This window comes from Camellia sinensis, chromosome 7 (genome assembly GCF_055761805.1).
Source record: "Camellia sinensis isolate YWXY chromosome 7, ASM5576180v1, whole genome shotgun sequence".
Classification (NCBI taxonomy): domain Eukaryota; kingdom Viridiplantae; phylum Streptophyta; class Magnoliopsida; order Ericales; family Theaceae; genus Camellia; species Camellia sinensis.
The window spans coordinates 128,042,963-128,056,834 of record NC_138967.1 but is presented as its reverse complement, the minus strand read 5'-3'; the positions used below and the strand labels follow the sequence as shown (position 1 = coordinate 128,056,834).

General features: G+C 33.8%; 1 protein-coding gene across 5 annotated transcripts in view; it reads left to right on the top strand.

Moving 5' to 3' along the window:
- The window catches only part of LOC114275033 (disease resistance protein At4g27190), an 85,887-nt gene that overhangs the window by 34,401 nt on the left and 37,614 nt on the right, over positions 1 to 13,872 (top strand). For 4 of the 5 annotated variants that reach the window (XM_082879350.1, XM_082879349.1, XM_082879351.1 and 1 more), the window contains 4 exons: positions 3,981 to 4,367; positions 5,243 to 5,629; positions 6,502 to 6,888; positions 7,766 to 8,152. In XM_082879350.1, the coding sequence (XP_082735476.1) occupies positions 3,981 to 4,367; positions 5,243 to 5,629; positions 6,502 to 6,888; positions 7,766 to 8,152 (1,548 nt within the window). The remainder of the gene's footprint in view (positions 1 to 3,980; positions 4,368 to 5,242; positions 5,630 to 6,501; positions 6,889 to 7,765; positions 8,153 to 13,872) is intronic. The other variant, XM_082879353.1, reaches the window with a different exon arrangement.

Below are 13,872 nucleotides of genomic sequence, written 5' to 3'. Positions count from 1 at the left end.
AAATTTTGGACAACAAAGTTTTTAAAAAACAAGGTACCAACCTGTTCCAAACACAACCAACACATCTCAATAGCCAAATTCAAGGAGGGAAAAGTGGAATAAGACTAGAACAACTGTACAAAACCATGAAACCCGAATCCAGAATATCAAATGGGTCGGGTCTTAAACCAGAATCGCTATAAAAAATTTAATTTATATACAGGTTCAATACCAAAAATCAAGAGTAATTAAGACTCAGGAATTTCCAAGCAGGTCTTACAAAGTCAAAATTGAAGGGTAATATAATATGTTTTTCACAAATTTAAATTGAATGGTCCACTACACAACAACTACAGTAGTAATGACAACGCAATAAAAAAAAAAATTTAAATCCATACTAATCCAATACTAACCAACATCCAAACTCGCAAACGTATTAAGAAGGTTACTAAATAGGTACCAAGAAAATAAATAATTAAATAAATCAAATTTGATTCAACTCGTGACAGTGGAAAACAACGTGAAGAGGTCATGACAAAAATTTGTTTAGTTAATAATTAAGCAATACAATAAATATTTCAAAAGAATATGGAGATATGCAATTATCAATTTGCTTGCCTATTGCTTTTCATTTCCACTCTTACATCATCCGAGCACGCATTTGGAACCTGTTGCAATTATCAATTGTTGTTTATCCACAATTTTGTAACAGTCACTAACTACAAGTGTTGTAAATTACTTTACATGTTGCTTTCCCCGTCTTGGAGGAATTGCCTATGTCACACCTCGAAACAATTATAACAAACCATCCACGATGATAAGTAAATAACAATCTAAATCAGAGTATAATAGCTTTCCATTACATAAGACTCAGTTGTACAAAAGGGTGACACATGCGGATATACATTCATAAGTCCTAACTCTGAATCTATAGCATGTGTCAACAACAAAGATATGAAAATAGAAGTTAAACAGATAATTGAAATGCCCTGAAGGCTACAACTTTTCAAGACTATACTTGGTTACATCAAAATGTATTTAAATCTAACACAGGTAAAGCTCTAGGCTAGTACAAAATAATAACAAGAAGTAAACAAAATGAAGCTCTTGCTCCAATCCTCCCAAGCTACTTCCTTGGCGGAGACATCTCACCAACACCTAAAAATGGTTTTCCCATAGAGGGTGAGTCAAAGAGTAGTAGAAATAATCCAACACAATATATGAATCTTAACAAAGATATAAGGGTGAAATGCATATGCAATGCCCATGTCAAAATGTTTTACATTTCTTTCCCAAAAACCATGCCAGGCTTAGTTTATATCACAATTCTCAAATCATGTCCTTTACCATATAATATAAGGGGGAATTCTCAAACCGGCACAACCTTTCACGTATATTTCGTTCGCGGGAAATCGTCAAATGGCACCCATGTAAATGTAGCCTATACAAGCGCTACTATTACCATTTTACAGGTATTTCATCCGCGGGAATCGACACCCATGTATATGTGCATTTTTTGGGACTTTCGCCCTTGACACACAGGCTAACTTAATTTGGTGATACACACCTCTATCCCACTTTCACCCATTTTTTCAAAATCAAATACATTTGCAATGCATTAAATGAGTAACAATGTTCATGGATGAGAAATTAGTTTCAATTCACCTAATCCTCATGCAATTTTTACAACAATCATAGCCATCCTCCACTAATAGTCCAAAATAGATATTTCTAAATAGATATAAAATCTCCAATACAGATAAACTTTTCAAAATTCAGGATGTGAGTGATAATACATATCCAAGTCCACCATCCATACCAATATCCATCTAATTTCACATTTCCAATCTCAATTCCATTTATTTATAGAAAATAAATATTGGAGACGTTTAGGACAAAATCCATTTTCTTCCAAAATGTATTCCAAGTATCAAAATCAACAATTTTATCACAACTCAACCTTATTTCCACTCACATAACCATTTTCAATAACTCCATTTGAAAACCTCTCTTTTGATTTTAAACCAAAAGCCTAGGTTTTCTCAAAATTTCTCTAAAATCACAAGATTGTTTTATAAAAACAAATAGCGAAGTTAAAAATCATAAATGAGTGTAGAAAATCCCTACCTCGAAGTTAGAAGACCAAGGAGAGAGTGGAGAAACCTCAAGGAAGCCGAAATCTAACTCTATTCGGACGAAAACAAAGCTCTGGGTGAGCTCTACCTTTTTAACAATGGGAGTGGAGTGGAGAACTGGGTAGATCTTGGTGTATTTGTAGAGAGAGAGTAAGTTCTAGAGGGAGATGCACTAGATTTAGGGTTTTGAAATGTTTTAGAGAGAGATGAAAAAGTGATGTAAAAAGTGAATTTTATGGACTGATATACGCACAGTCCGCTCGAGCATCTAGACACAAAAATAATTACCGCTTGAGCTCAAGAAGTGAAGCTCGATTGTAGAATACACACTCCCAGTAGTTTTACAAACAAAAAGCCAACACTCGATCGCAGTAAAGGCCGCTTTAGCCAAGACCGCTCGAGTGCTAAAAGTTCCGCTCGAGCATAGAATATCACTTCCCAGTAGTCTTGCAGACCTGCAAAAGTACTGTGAGTTCACAAAGCCCGCTCGAGCGTAAGAAGTGATGCTTGAGCAAAGGAGCAAAATTCTGTACAACAAAAGTTTGAAAACCAAGCTACCAACCTGTTTCAAACGCAGCCAATACAACTCAATAGCCAAACTCAAGGAGGTATAAGGGAAATAAGACATTAACAATAATACAAAACTATGAAACCTGAATCCAGAGTATCAAATAGGTCGGGTCTTAAACCAGAATTGCTATAGTCTAACATAATACAGATATGGGTTTGAAAGATATCCAGGTTTCTATTGGTGAGAAATTGGTACATGTGGTTCAGTTCGATATGCTCCTACGACTGCAAAATCTAAAAACATACAACGTATATAATTGTCCAAAGATGGAATTGATAGTCACGGAGAAAGAAAAAGAAAAAGGAACCACCAGTAATGATATCATCGCGTTCCCTCAATTAACAACTCTTAATCTTTTGGAGTTGGCGAGCCTTAAAAGTTTTTACACGTGGCCTACAAGATCGGAAGCACAACCATTGTTCAACCACCAGGTTTGATTTTCCTAATTTATTTTCTCAACCCTAGCAATGGGAAAGCGTGCCCAAAAAAAAAATTAAAATTCCTTTTCAATTACAATTTTAAATTTGAAACTTATTTGAATATTCTCTTTCTATCCAAATCAAAATAAAAGTAAAATAATTTGAAGGTGGACATGCTAGGGGCCTACGATGGAAATTACTTTATTACCCAAACAAAAATATGTATGAATTCTAAATTTAACAATATATTTTTATTTTGAATATGAATCTTAATATGATTTTATTTGGCTAAAATTATGTCCAAAATTGTAATTTGCCTAATCTTGGTTTGGGGTTCCTTAAAAAAATATTTAAATATTGGATATCATACTGGATATCATATTTCGAGTTCAAATAATTTGATTTGTTTTACCATCGTAACTTAAATAGATATGCCAAGAAAATGAATATTAAATTAAATAAGAAACTATCAATATAAAAAATTATCAAGGCACCGTGGTGAATTTTTAAAATAAAATTTTCTTCCTTTTCGTAGGTCTAATACTCAGATCTACAGTATAATTTGCCTCATCAAAAAAATAACAAATAAGATTAAGGAACAATAATTATTTAAGGAAAATAGAAAAATAATGATGAATGATGGAAAACACGTGAAGAGGTCATAACAAAAAGGTGCATAGTTAATAATTAAGCAATATAATAAATATTTGAAAACAATATGGAGATATGGAATTATAAATTTGCTTGTCTATTGCTTTTCATTTCCGCTCATGCATGATCAGAGCACGCATTTGGAAACTGTTACAATTATCAATTGTTGCTTATCCACAATTTTGTAACAGTCACTAACTACAAGTGTTGTAAATTACTTTATAGGTTGCTTTCCCCGTCTTGGAGAATTTGATAATTTCGGAATTGCCTAACATTATAGAGATATGGGAGAAGCGATTACTCATAGCCTCAGAAAACGAATCAAAGTCCTGCCGACTGAAAGATATGAGGGTTTATAATTGTGAGAAATTGGTTCATGTGGTTCGGTTCAATATGCTCCCACGACTGCAAAATCTAGAAACATTCATGGTAGACAATTGTCCAAAGATGGAAGCAATAGTCACGGAGAAAGAAAAAGAAACAGGAACCACCAGTAATGATATCATCGTGTTCTCTCAACTAACAACTCTTAGACTTTCAAAGTTGGTGAGCCTTAAAAGTTTCTACAACTGGCCTACAAGATTTGAAGCACAACTCTTGTTCAACGACCAGGTTTGATTTTCGTAATATATTTTATTAACCCTGTCCATGAGAAAGTGTGCACCCAAAAAAAAAAAAAAAAAATTAAAATTCCTTTTCAATTACAATTTTAAATTTGAAACTTATTTGAATATTCTCTTTCTATCCAAATCCAAATAAAAGTAAAATAATTTGAAGGTGGACATGCTGGGGTCCTACGATGGAAATTACAATATTACGCAAACAAAAATATGTATGAATTCTAAATTTAACACTATATTTTTATTTTGAATATGAATCTTAATATGATTTTATTTGGCTAAAATTATGTCCAAAATTGTAATTTGCCTAATCTTGGTTTGGGGTTTCTTAAAAAACTATTTAAATATTGGATATCATATTGGATATCATATTTCGAGTTCAAATAATTTGATTTGTCTTACCATCGTAACTTAAATAGACATCCCAAGAAAATGAATATTAAATTAAATAAGAAACTATCAATATAAAAAATTATCAAGGCGCCATGGTGAATTTTTAAAATAAAATTTTCTTCTTTTTCGTAGGTCTAATGCTCAGATCTACAGTATAATTTGCCTTATCAAAAAAATAACAAATAAGATTAAGGAACACAAATTATTAAAGGCAAATAGAAAAATAATGATGAATGATGGAAAACAATGTGAAGAGGTCATAACAAAAAGGTGCATAGTTAATAATTAAGCAATATAATAATTATTTGAAAACAATATGGAGATATGCAATTGTCAATTTGCTTGTCTATTGCCTTTCATTTCCACTCATGCATGATCAGAGCACGCATTTGGAAACTGTTACAATTATCAATTGTTGCTTATCCACAATTTTGTAACAGTCACTAACTACAAGTGTTGTAAATTACTTTACAGGTTGCTTTCCCCGTCTTGGTGAATTTGGAAATTTCGAAATTGCCTAACATAATAGGGATATGGGAGAAGCCATTACTCATAGCCTTAGAAAACGAATCAAAGTTCTGCCGACTTGAAGATTTGGAGGTTTCTAATTGTGAGAAATTGGTTCATGTGGTTCGGTTCAATATGCTCCCACGATTGCAAAATCTGAAAAGATTCAATGTAGAAAATTGTCCAAAGATGGAAGCAATAGTCGCGGAGAAAGAAAAAGAAAAAGGAACCACCAGTAATGAGATCACCGTGTTCTCTCAACTAACAACTCTTAGACTTTCCGAGTTGGTGAGCCTTAAAAGTTTCTACAACTGGCCTACAAGATTTGAAGCACAACCCTTGTTCAACCACCAGGTTTGATTTTCCTAATTTATTTCATTAACCCTGTCCATGAGAAAGTGTGCTCCAAAAAAAAAAAAAAAAAATTAAAATTCCTTTTCAATTACAATTTTAAATTTGAAACTTATTTGAATATTCTCTTTTTATCCAAATCCAAATAAAAGTAAAATAATTGAAGGTGCACATGCTAGGGGCCTACGATGGAAATTACAATATTACCCAAACAAAAATATGTATGAATTCTAAATTTAACACTATATTTTTATTTTGAATATGAATCTTAATATGATTTTATTTGGCTAAAATTATGTCCGAAATTGTAATTTGCCTAATCTTGGTTTGGGGTTCCTTAAAAAAATATTTAAATATTGGATATCATACTGGATATCATATTTCGAGTTCAAATAATTTGATTTGTTTTACCATTGTAACTTAAATAGATATGCCAAGAAAATGAATATTAAATTAAATATGGAACAATCAATAAAAAAAATTATCAAGGCACCGTGGTGAATTTTTAAAATAAAATTTTCTTCCTTTTTGTAGGTCTAACTCAGATCTACAATATAATTTGCCTTATCAAAAAAAATAACAAATAAGATTAAGGGACACAAATTATTTAAGGCAAGTAGAAAAATAATGATGAACGATGGAAAACAATGTGAAGAGGTCATAACAAAAAGGTGCATAGTTAATAATTAAGCAATATAATAAATATTCGAAAACAATATAGAGATACACAATTATAAATTTGCTTGTCTATTGCTTTTCATTTCCACTCATGCATGATCAGAGCACGCATTTGGAAACTGTTACAATTATCAATTGTTGCTTATCCACAATTTTGTAACAGTCACTAACTACAAGTGTTGTAAATTACTTTACAGGTTGCTTTCCCCGTCTTGGAGAATTTGAAAATTTCGAAATTGCCTAACATAATAGAGATATGGGAGAAGCGATTACTCATAGCCTCAGAAAACGAATCAAAGTTCTGCCGACTTGAAGATTTGGAGGTTTCTAATTGTGAGAAATTGGTTCATGTGGTTCGGTTCAATATGCTCCCACGATTGCAAAATCTGAAAAGATTCAATGTCGTAAATTGTCCAAAGATGGAAGCAATAGTCGCGGAGAAAGAAAAAGAAAAAGGAACCACCAGTAATGATATCATCGTGTTCTCTCAACTAACAACTCTTAGACTTTCCGCGTTGGTGAGCCTTAAAAGTTTCTACAACTGGCCTACAAGATTTGAAGCACAACCCTTGTTCAACCACCAGGTTTGATTTTCCTAATTTATTTTATTAACCTTGTCCATGAGAAAGTGTGCACCCAAAAAAAAAAAAAAAAAAAAATTAAATTTCCTTTTCAATTACAATTTTAAATTTGAAACTTATTTGAATATTCTCTTTCTATCCAAATCCAAAAAATGTAAAATAATTTGAAGGTGGATATGTTAGGGGCCTACGATGGAAATTACATTATTACCCAAACAAAAATACGTATGAATTCTAAATTTAACACTATATTTTTATTTTGAATATGAATCTTAATATGATTTTATTTGGCTAAAATTATGTCCAAAATTGTAATTTGCCTAATCTTGGTTTGGGTTTCCGTAAAAAAATATTTAAATATTGGATATCATACTGGATATCATATTTCGAGTTCAAATAATTTGATTTGTTTTACCATCGTAACTTAAATAGATATGCCAAGAAAATGAATATTAAATTAAATAAGAAACTATCAATATAAAAAATTATCAAGGCACCGTGGTGAATTTTTAAAATAAAATTTTCTTCCTTTTTGTAGGTCTAATACTCAGATCTACAATATAATTTGCCTTATCAAAAAAATAACAAATAAGATTAAGGGACACAAATTATTTAAGGCAAGTAGAAAAATAATGATGAATGATGGAAAACAATGTGAAGAGGTCATAACAAAAAGGTGCATAGTTAATAATTAAGCAATATAATAAATATTCGAAAACAATATGGAGATATGCAATTATAAATTTGCTTGTCTATTGCTTTTCATTTCCACTCATGCATGATCAGAGCACGCATTTGGAAACTGTTACAATTATCAATTGTTGCTTATCCACAATTTTGTAACAGTTACTAACTACAAGTGTTGTAAATTACTTAACAGGTTGCTTTCCCCGTCTTGGAGAATTTGGAAATTTTGAAATTGCCTAACATAATAGAGATATGGGAGAAGCGATTACTCATAGCCTCAGAAAACGAATCAAAGTTCTGCCGACTTGAAGATTTGGAGGTTTTTAATTGTGAGAAATTGGTTCATGTGGTTCGGTTCAATATGCTCCCACGATTGCAAAATCTGAAAAGATTCAATGTAGTAAATTGTCCAAAGATGGAAGCAATAGTCGCGGAGAAAGAAAAAGAAAAAGGAACCACCAGTAATGATATCATCGTGTTCTCTCAACTAACAACTCTTAGACTTTCCGCGTTGGTGAGCCTTAAAAGTTTCTACAACTGGCCTACAAGATTTGAAGCACAACCCTTGTTCAACCACCAGGTTTGATTTTCCTAATTTATTTTATTAACCTTGTCCATGAGAAAGTGTGCACCCAAAAAAAAAAAAAAAAAAAATTAAATTTCCTTTTCAATTACAATTTTAAATTTGAAACTTATTTGAATATTCTCTTTCTATCCAAATCAAAATAAATGTAAAATAATTTGATGGTGGATATGTTAGGGGCCTACGATGGAAATTACATTATTACCCAAACAAAAATATGTATGAATTCTAAATTTAACACTATATTTTTATTTTGAATATGAATCTTAATATGATTTTATTTGGCTAAAATTATGTCCAAAATTGTAATTTGCCTAATCTTGGTTTGGGGTTCCTTAAAAAAATATTTAAATATTGGATATCACACTGGATATCATATTTCGAGTTCAAATAATTTGATTTGTTTTACCATCTTAACTTAAATAGATATGCCAAGAAAATGAATATTAAATTAAATAAGAAACTATCAATATAAAAAATTATCAAGGCACCCTGGTGAATTTTTAAAATAAAATTTTCTTCCTTTTCGTAGGTCTAATACTCAGATCTACAGTATAATTTGCCTCATCAAAAAAATAACAAATAAGATTAAGGAACAATAATTATTTAAGGAAAATAGAAAAATAATGATGAATGATGGAAAACAACGTGAAGAGGTCATAACAAAAAGGTGCATAGTTAATAATTAAGCAATATAATAAATATTTGAAAACAATATGGAGATATGGAATTATAAATTTGCTTGTCTATTGCTTTTCATTTCCGCTCATGCATGATCAGAGCACGCATTTGGAAACTGTTACAATTATCAATTGTTGCTTATCCACAATTTTGTAACAGTCACTAACTACAAGTGTTGTAAATTACTTTATAGGTTGCTTTCCCCGTCTTGGAGAATTTGTGTAACGCCCTCAAAATAAACCCATTATATACATTTCATTGACATGCATTATTCAAAGAAAACAATTTATTAATTCATTCATCAGAGGATTACTAAACGAAAACATTACAGAAAACATCAAATTAAATGCCTTACAGGCTTACATCTTTCCAAGCCAACACTTGGATACAAAAATATGAGTTCTAACTCAATACAAGAAAAGCCCTAGGCTTGAATGTTTACATGTACTAATAAATAAAGACAATTAACTAAGATAGTCTTCTTCATAATCCAGAAGCCAAACCCTCCCAAGCTAAGTCCTTGGAGGTATTTTATCACCTGAACCTGAAAATGATGTTCCCATATAGGGTGAGCCACAGCCCAGTAGAAATATACTAAACCACATATAAGCAATGAATAAAGCAATAGCATTCAACAGATGGTTAACCAAGATAATCAATTACTTCATTTTACAGTCTCATGACACTATTGTCTAACACATGTTTTACTTTCCAATTTTATCAACATGGCTCAGAACCTGGCCAAACTTACAACAGTGAATCACATATATCATGTTCACATCCTTCGAATATCAACAAACACATGAGACTCAAGCTCAAATCAAAACACTTCATACTTCCAGATTGATACACATTTTAGTGCTGTATCAATAAAACACTTCAATATAGATAAGCACACATAAAAGTGATGCTAATGGAGTCCATCCCCTATCTCCTCCCAAACAAAATCCGGTTTAGAGGTCCATCCCCTATCTTCCCCTAAACCGTGGAGTACATCCCCTATCTCCTCCCACACAAAACAATGTATGCAAATGCAATGCTCAATCAATACATGTATTTTCTGTATCTGTAACGCCCTCAAAATAAAAGCATTAAACCCATTAAATAAAACATGCATTGATATTCAAAGTTCCACATTCTTCCATTTACATCAGAATTCTATTACCAAAGTATTACATGTTAACAACAAAAGCAAATGCCTTACAGGCTTACAGCTTTCCAAGTTAACACTTGGTTACATCAAAAGAGTACTAACTCGTACACATTAAGCCCTTGGCTTGTATCTACATGCAACACATCAAAAAGTAAAACGACACCAGTGTGCCCGCCTCTTGCCTCCCAAGCTACGTCCTTGGAGGTGGCATGCTTCCTGTACCTGAAAATGATATTCCCATATAGGGTGAGCCACAGCCCAGTAGAAATACACTAAACCAACCATGAACAATGACTAAAATATTAGCAATTGATAGATGGTCAACACTGATACTTTCACATAAATCACTCATTTATGTCTTACGACTTTGAAGTCCAAATTACTTTTCATTTTCCCTTTTCAACAGATAAGCATATTAGCCATATCCACATTTTACAACAGATATATATATATAACAATAATATCCACAGATAAGCACACAAGCTATATCCACACTCTATAACAGATATGTATAACCACAATATCCACAGATAAGCATATAAGCTATATCCACACTCTACAACAGATATGTATAACCACAATATCCACAGATAAGCATATAAGCTATATCCACACTTCACAAAGATAAGCATATGAGCTCTATCTTCCCTTTTCTAGATAAGCATATGAGCTCTATCTACGGAGTTCATCCCCTATCTTCTCCCAACACTAACCGGTTTAGAGGTACATCCCCTATCTTCCTCTAAACCGCGGAGTACATCCCCCATCTCCTCCTCTACACATAACGTATACAAACACATTGGTTCTATATACAATCACACAATACATACAGTTAATGTATTCTATCAACCGTCAGTCCCATGACACATTCCATTGATTAGTTTCAGTTTGCCTAATCATCATGCATTGTCTACAACAATCACGACTATCCTCCACCGATAGCCCAAAGCAGTTATTTCTAAACAGAAAATAAGTGCACAATGGATATTCAATCAACATTACATTTCTTCATTTCCCAATTAATTATCCCAATTAATCAAACAATGTAATTAGGTCAATTCCATAATTACCATTTCAACCCTTAGGTCCCATTCTATCAATGATTTAACATTTATTCTCTATGCCAAACATGCATCTAGGTTTATTATGAATAAAACCCCAACCTTTGTAAAATTACACAAAAGCCCCAAACTTTCCCAAACTTACCAAACCAACACCAACATCTCAAAATACCAAAATTTAAAGACAGAATTCATAGAGAGGAGTAGGATATCCCTACCTCAAATTCGAAGCTCCAAAGGAGATGAATACCAAAACCAAAACACTCCAAATCTCAAAATTTTCAGATTAAAAGGAAGCCCTCGACGATCAACACAACTTTCGTGAAGACCAAAGGCGAGCAAACAACCCCTACTAGATCGAATCTAAGAGAGAAGGGCCGGTTTAGAGTGAGAAGCTCTGAAAATGACTTTTGGAAAAATAAGAGAGAGAAAAGATCTAGAAAAAGTGATCCAAAAGTCGGATCTCAGACTTATATAAAAGTCTCTCCGCTCGAGCGTCAAAACCCCCGCTCGAGCGTCACTCACAGACCTCCGCTCGAGCGACCAAACTCCAGCTCGAGCGCCGGATACACACTCCCAGCACTTTTACAGAAACAGGTCTCCGCTCGAGCGCCAATTCCCCCGCTCGAGCGTCACACACAACACTCCCGCTCGAGCGGTCAATCCCACGCTCAAGCGTCCAACACTACACAGGAAATACTGGATTGGTGTATTCTCCGCTCGAGCGCCAGAACCCCCGCTCGAGCGTACAGGCCAAAATCTGGGCAACTAGTTTTGGTTTCTAGACTTAACCAACTTGCAACACACCTGCCCAACACATCCTATAACTCAAACACAAAGTAAAAAGGATGTAAACAAGATAATAATCAAACTCCCAACATCTACGGACACATGTCCGGATCACTGCTCAACAAGGGGTAAACCCGGGATCGCTATAGTATCAATGCAATAGTCAAAATTAATGACTCAACTAATTGTGATTAGTTTTAGTTATTCCTAATCCACATGCAATGTCTACAACAATCACGACTATCCTCCACCGATAGCCCAAAACAGTTATTTCTAAACTGAAAATAACTATTGTCAACAATTCAATAGATAAATGATTCAAATTATCCAACTACGCCATTTAATCAATGAGTTCCCCAATTCCATGAATTTAACCATCTTTTCCCAGTTCCATGAATTAATTATACAAATTAATTTAATAATACAACTAGGGTTTTTCCCAAAATTTACCAACGTATCCCCAACATATCAAAAGACCAAGGCTTAGAACAAAACCTATAAAATGGAGTAGGAAATCCCTACCTCGAAGAGAACAACCCAGATGGAGAAGACAAAGACGAATACCCAAATACCAAAGTGCTCCAAATCGCCAAATGTTCAGATTAGATGGAAGCCCTCGACTCACTCTATCTTTTTAATGAAGGATCTATGGTAGAAACACACCCTAAGTGGATCAAATCTAAGAGAGAAGGTATGTATAGGGAGAGAAAACTCGTAACTAGGGTTTTGGAATATGAAAGTGTATGAAAAACAGATCTGAAACACGTTGCTGCCTATTTAAACCTGACAGGCTCGCTCGAGCGAAGACTTGGTCGCTCGAGCGACCAGACACAGAAAAGATACGCTCGAGCCAAGAAAACCTTGCTCGAGCCAACAACCCACAAGCTCGCTCGAGCGAAAGAAAACTCGATCGAGCGAAGAACTCAAACCCTCAGGTCTGTAACCAGACTCACGCTCGAGCGAAGAAACTATTGCTCGAGCGAAGAACGAACTAACTCGCTCGAGCGAAGAAAATCTCGCTCGAGCCAAGAATGCACAGCTACATGTCCAAGTCAGACGCAACCTCTCGCTCGAGCTACCAAACCCCGGCTCAAGCGAAAAACCAAAAATAACGTCTCGCTCGAGCGACAAACTCCGCGCTCGAGCGAAGACCCAAAATTCTGGACAGCAACACTTGGTTTCTAAACCCAACCAACCTGAAACAAACCTGCCCAACACATCCTATAAGTCCAAATGAGCAAATAAGGAACGGCAATAACAACAATACAATGACAGAATCTACGGAACCTAAGTCCGGATACAATAATCAAATGGGAGAAGACCGGGGTCGCTATAATTTGATAATTTCAGAATTGCCTAACATTATAGAGATATGGGAGAAGCGATTACTCATAGCCTCAGAAAACGAATCAAAGTCCTGCCGACTGAAAGATATGATGGTTTATAATTGTGAGAAATTGGTTCATGTGGTTCGGTTCAATATGCTCCCACGACTGCAAAATCTAGAAACATTCATGGTAGACAATTGTCCAAAGATGGAAGCAATAGTCACGGAGAAAGAAAAAGAAACAGGAACCACCAGTAATGATATCATCGTGTTCTCTCAACTAACAACTCTTAGACTTTCAAAGTTGGTGAGCCTTAAAAGTTTCTACAACTGGCCTACAAGATTTGAAGCACAACTCTTGTTCAACGACCAGGTTTGATTTTCGTAATATATTTTATTAACCCTGTCCATGAGAAAGTGTGCACCCAAAAAAAAAAAAAAATTAAAATTCCTTTTCAATTACAATTTTAAATTCGAAACTTATTTGAATATTCTCTTTCTATCCAAATCCAAATAAAAGTAAAATAATTTGAAGGTGGACATGCTGGGGTCCTACGATGGAAATTACAATATTACGCAAACAAAAATATGTATGAATTCTAAATTTAACACTCTATTTTTATTTTGAATATGAATCTTAATATGATTTTATTTGGCTAAAATTATGTCCAAAATTGTAATTTGCCTAATCTTGGTTTGGGGTTCC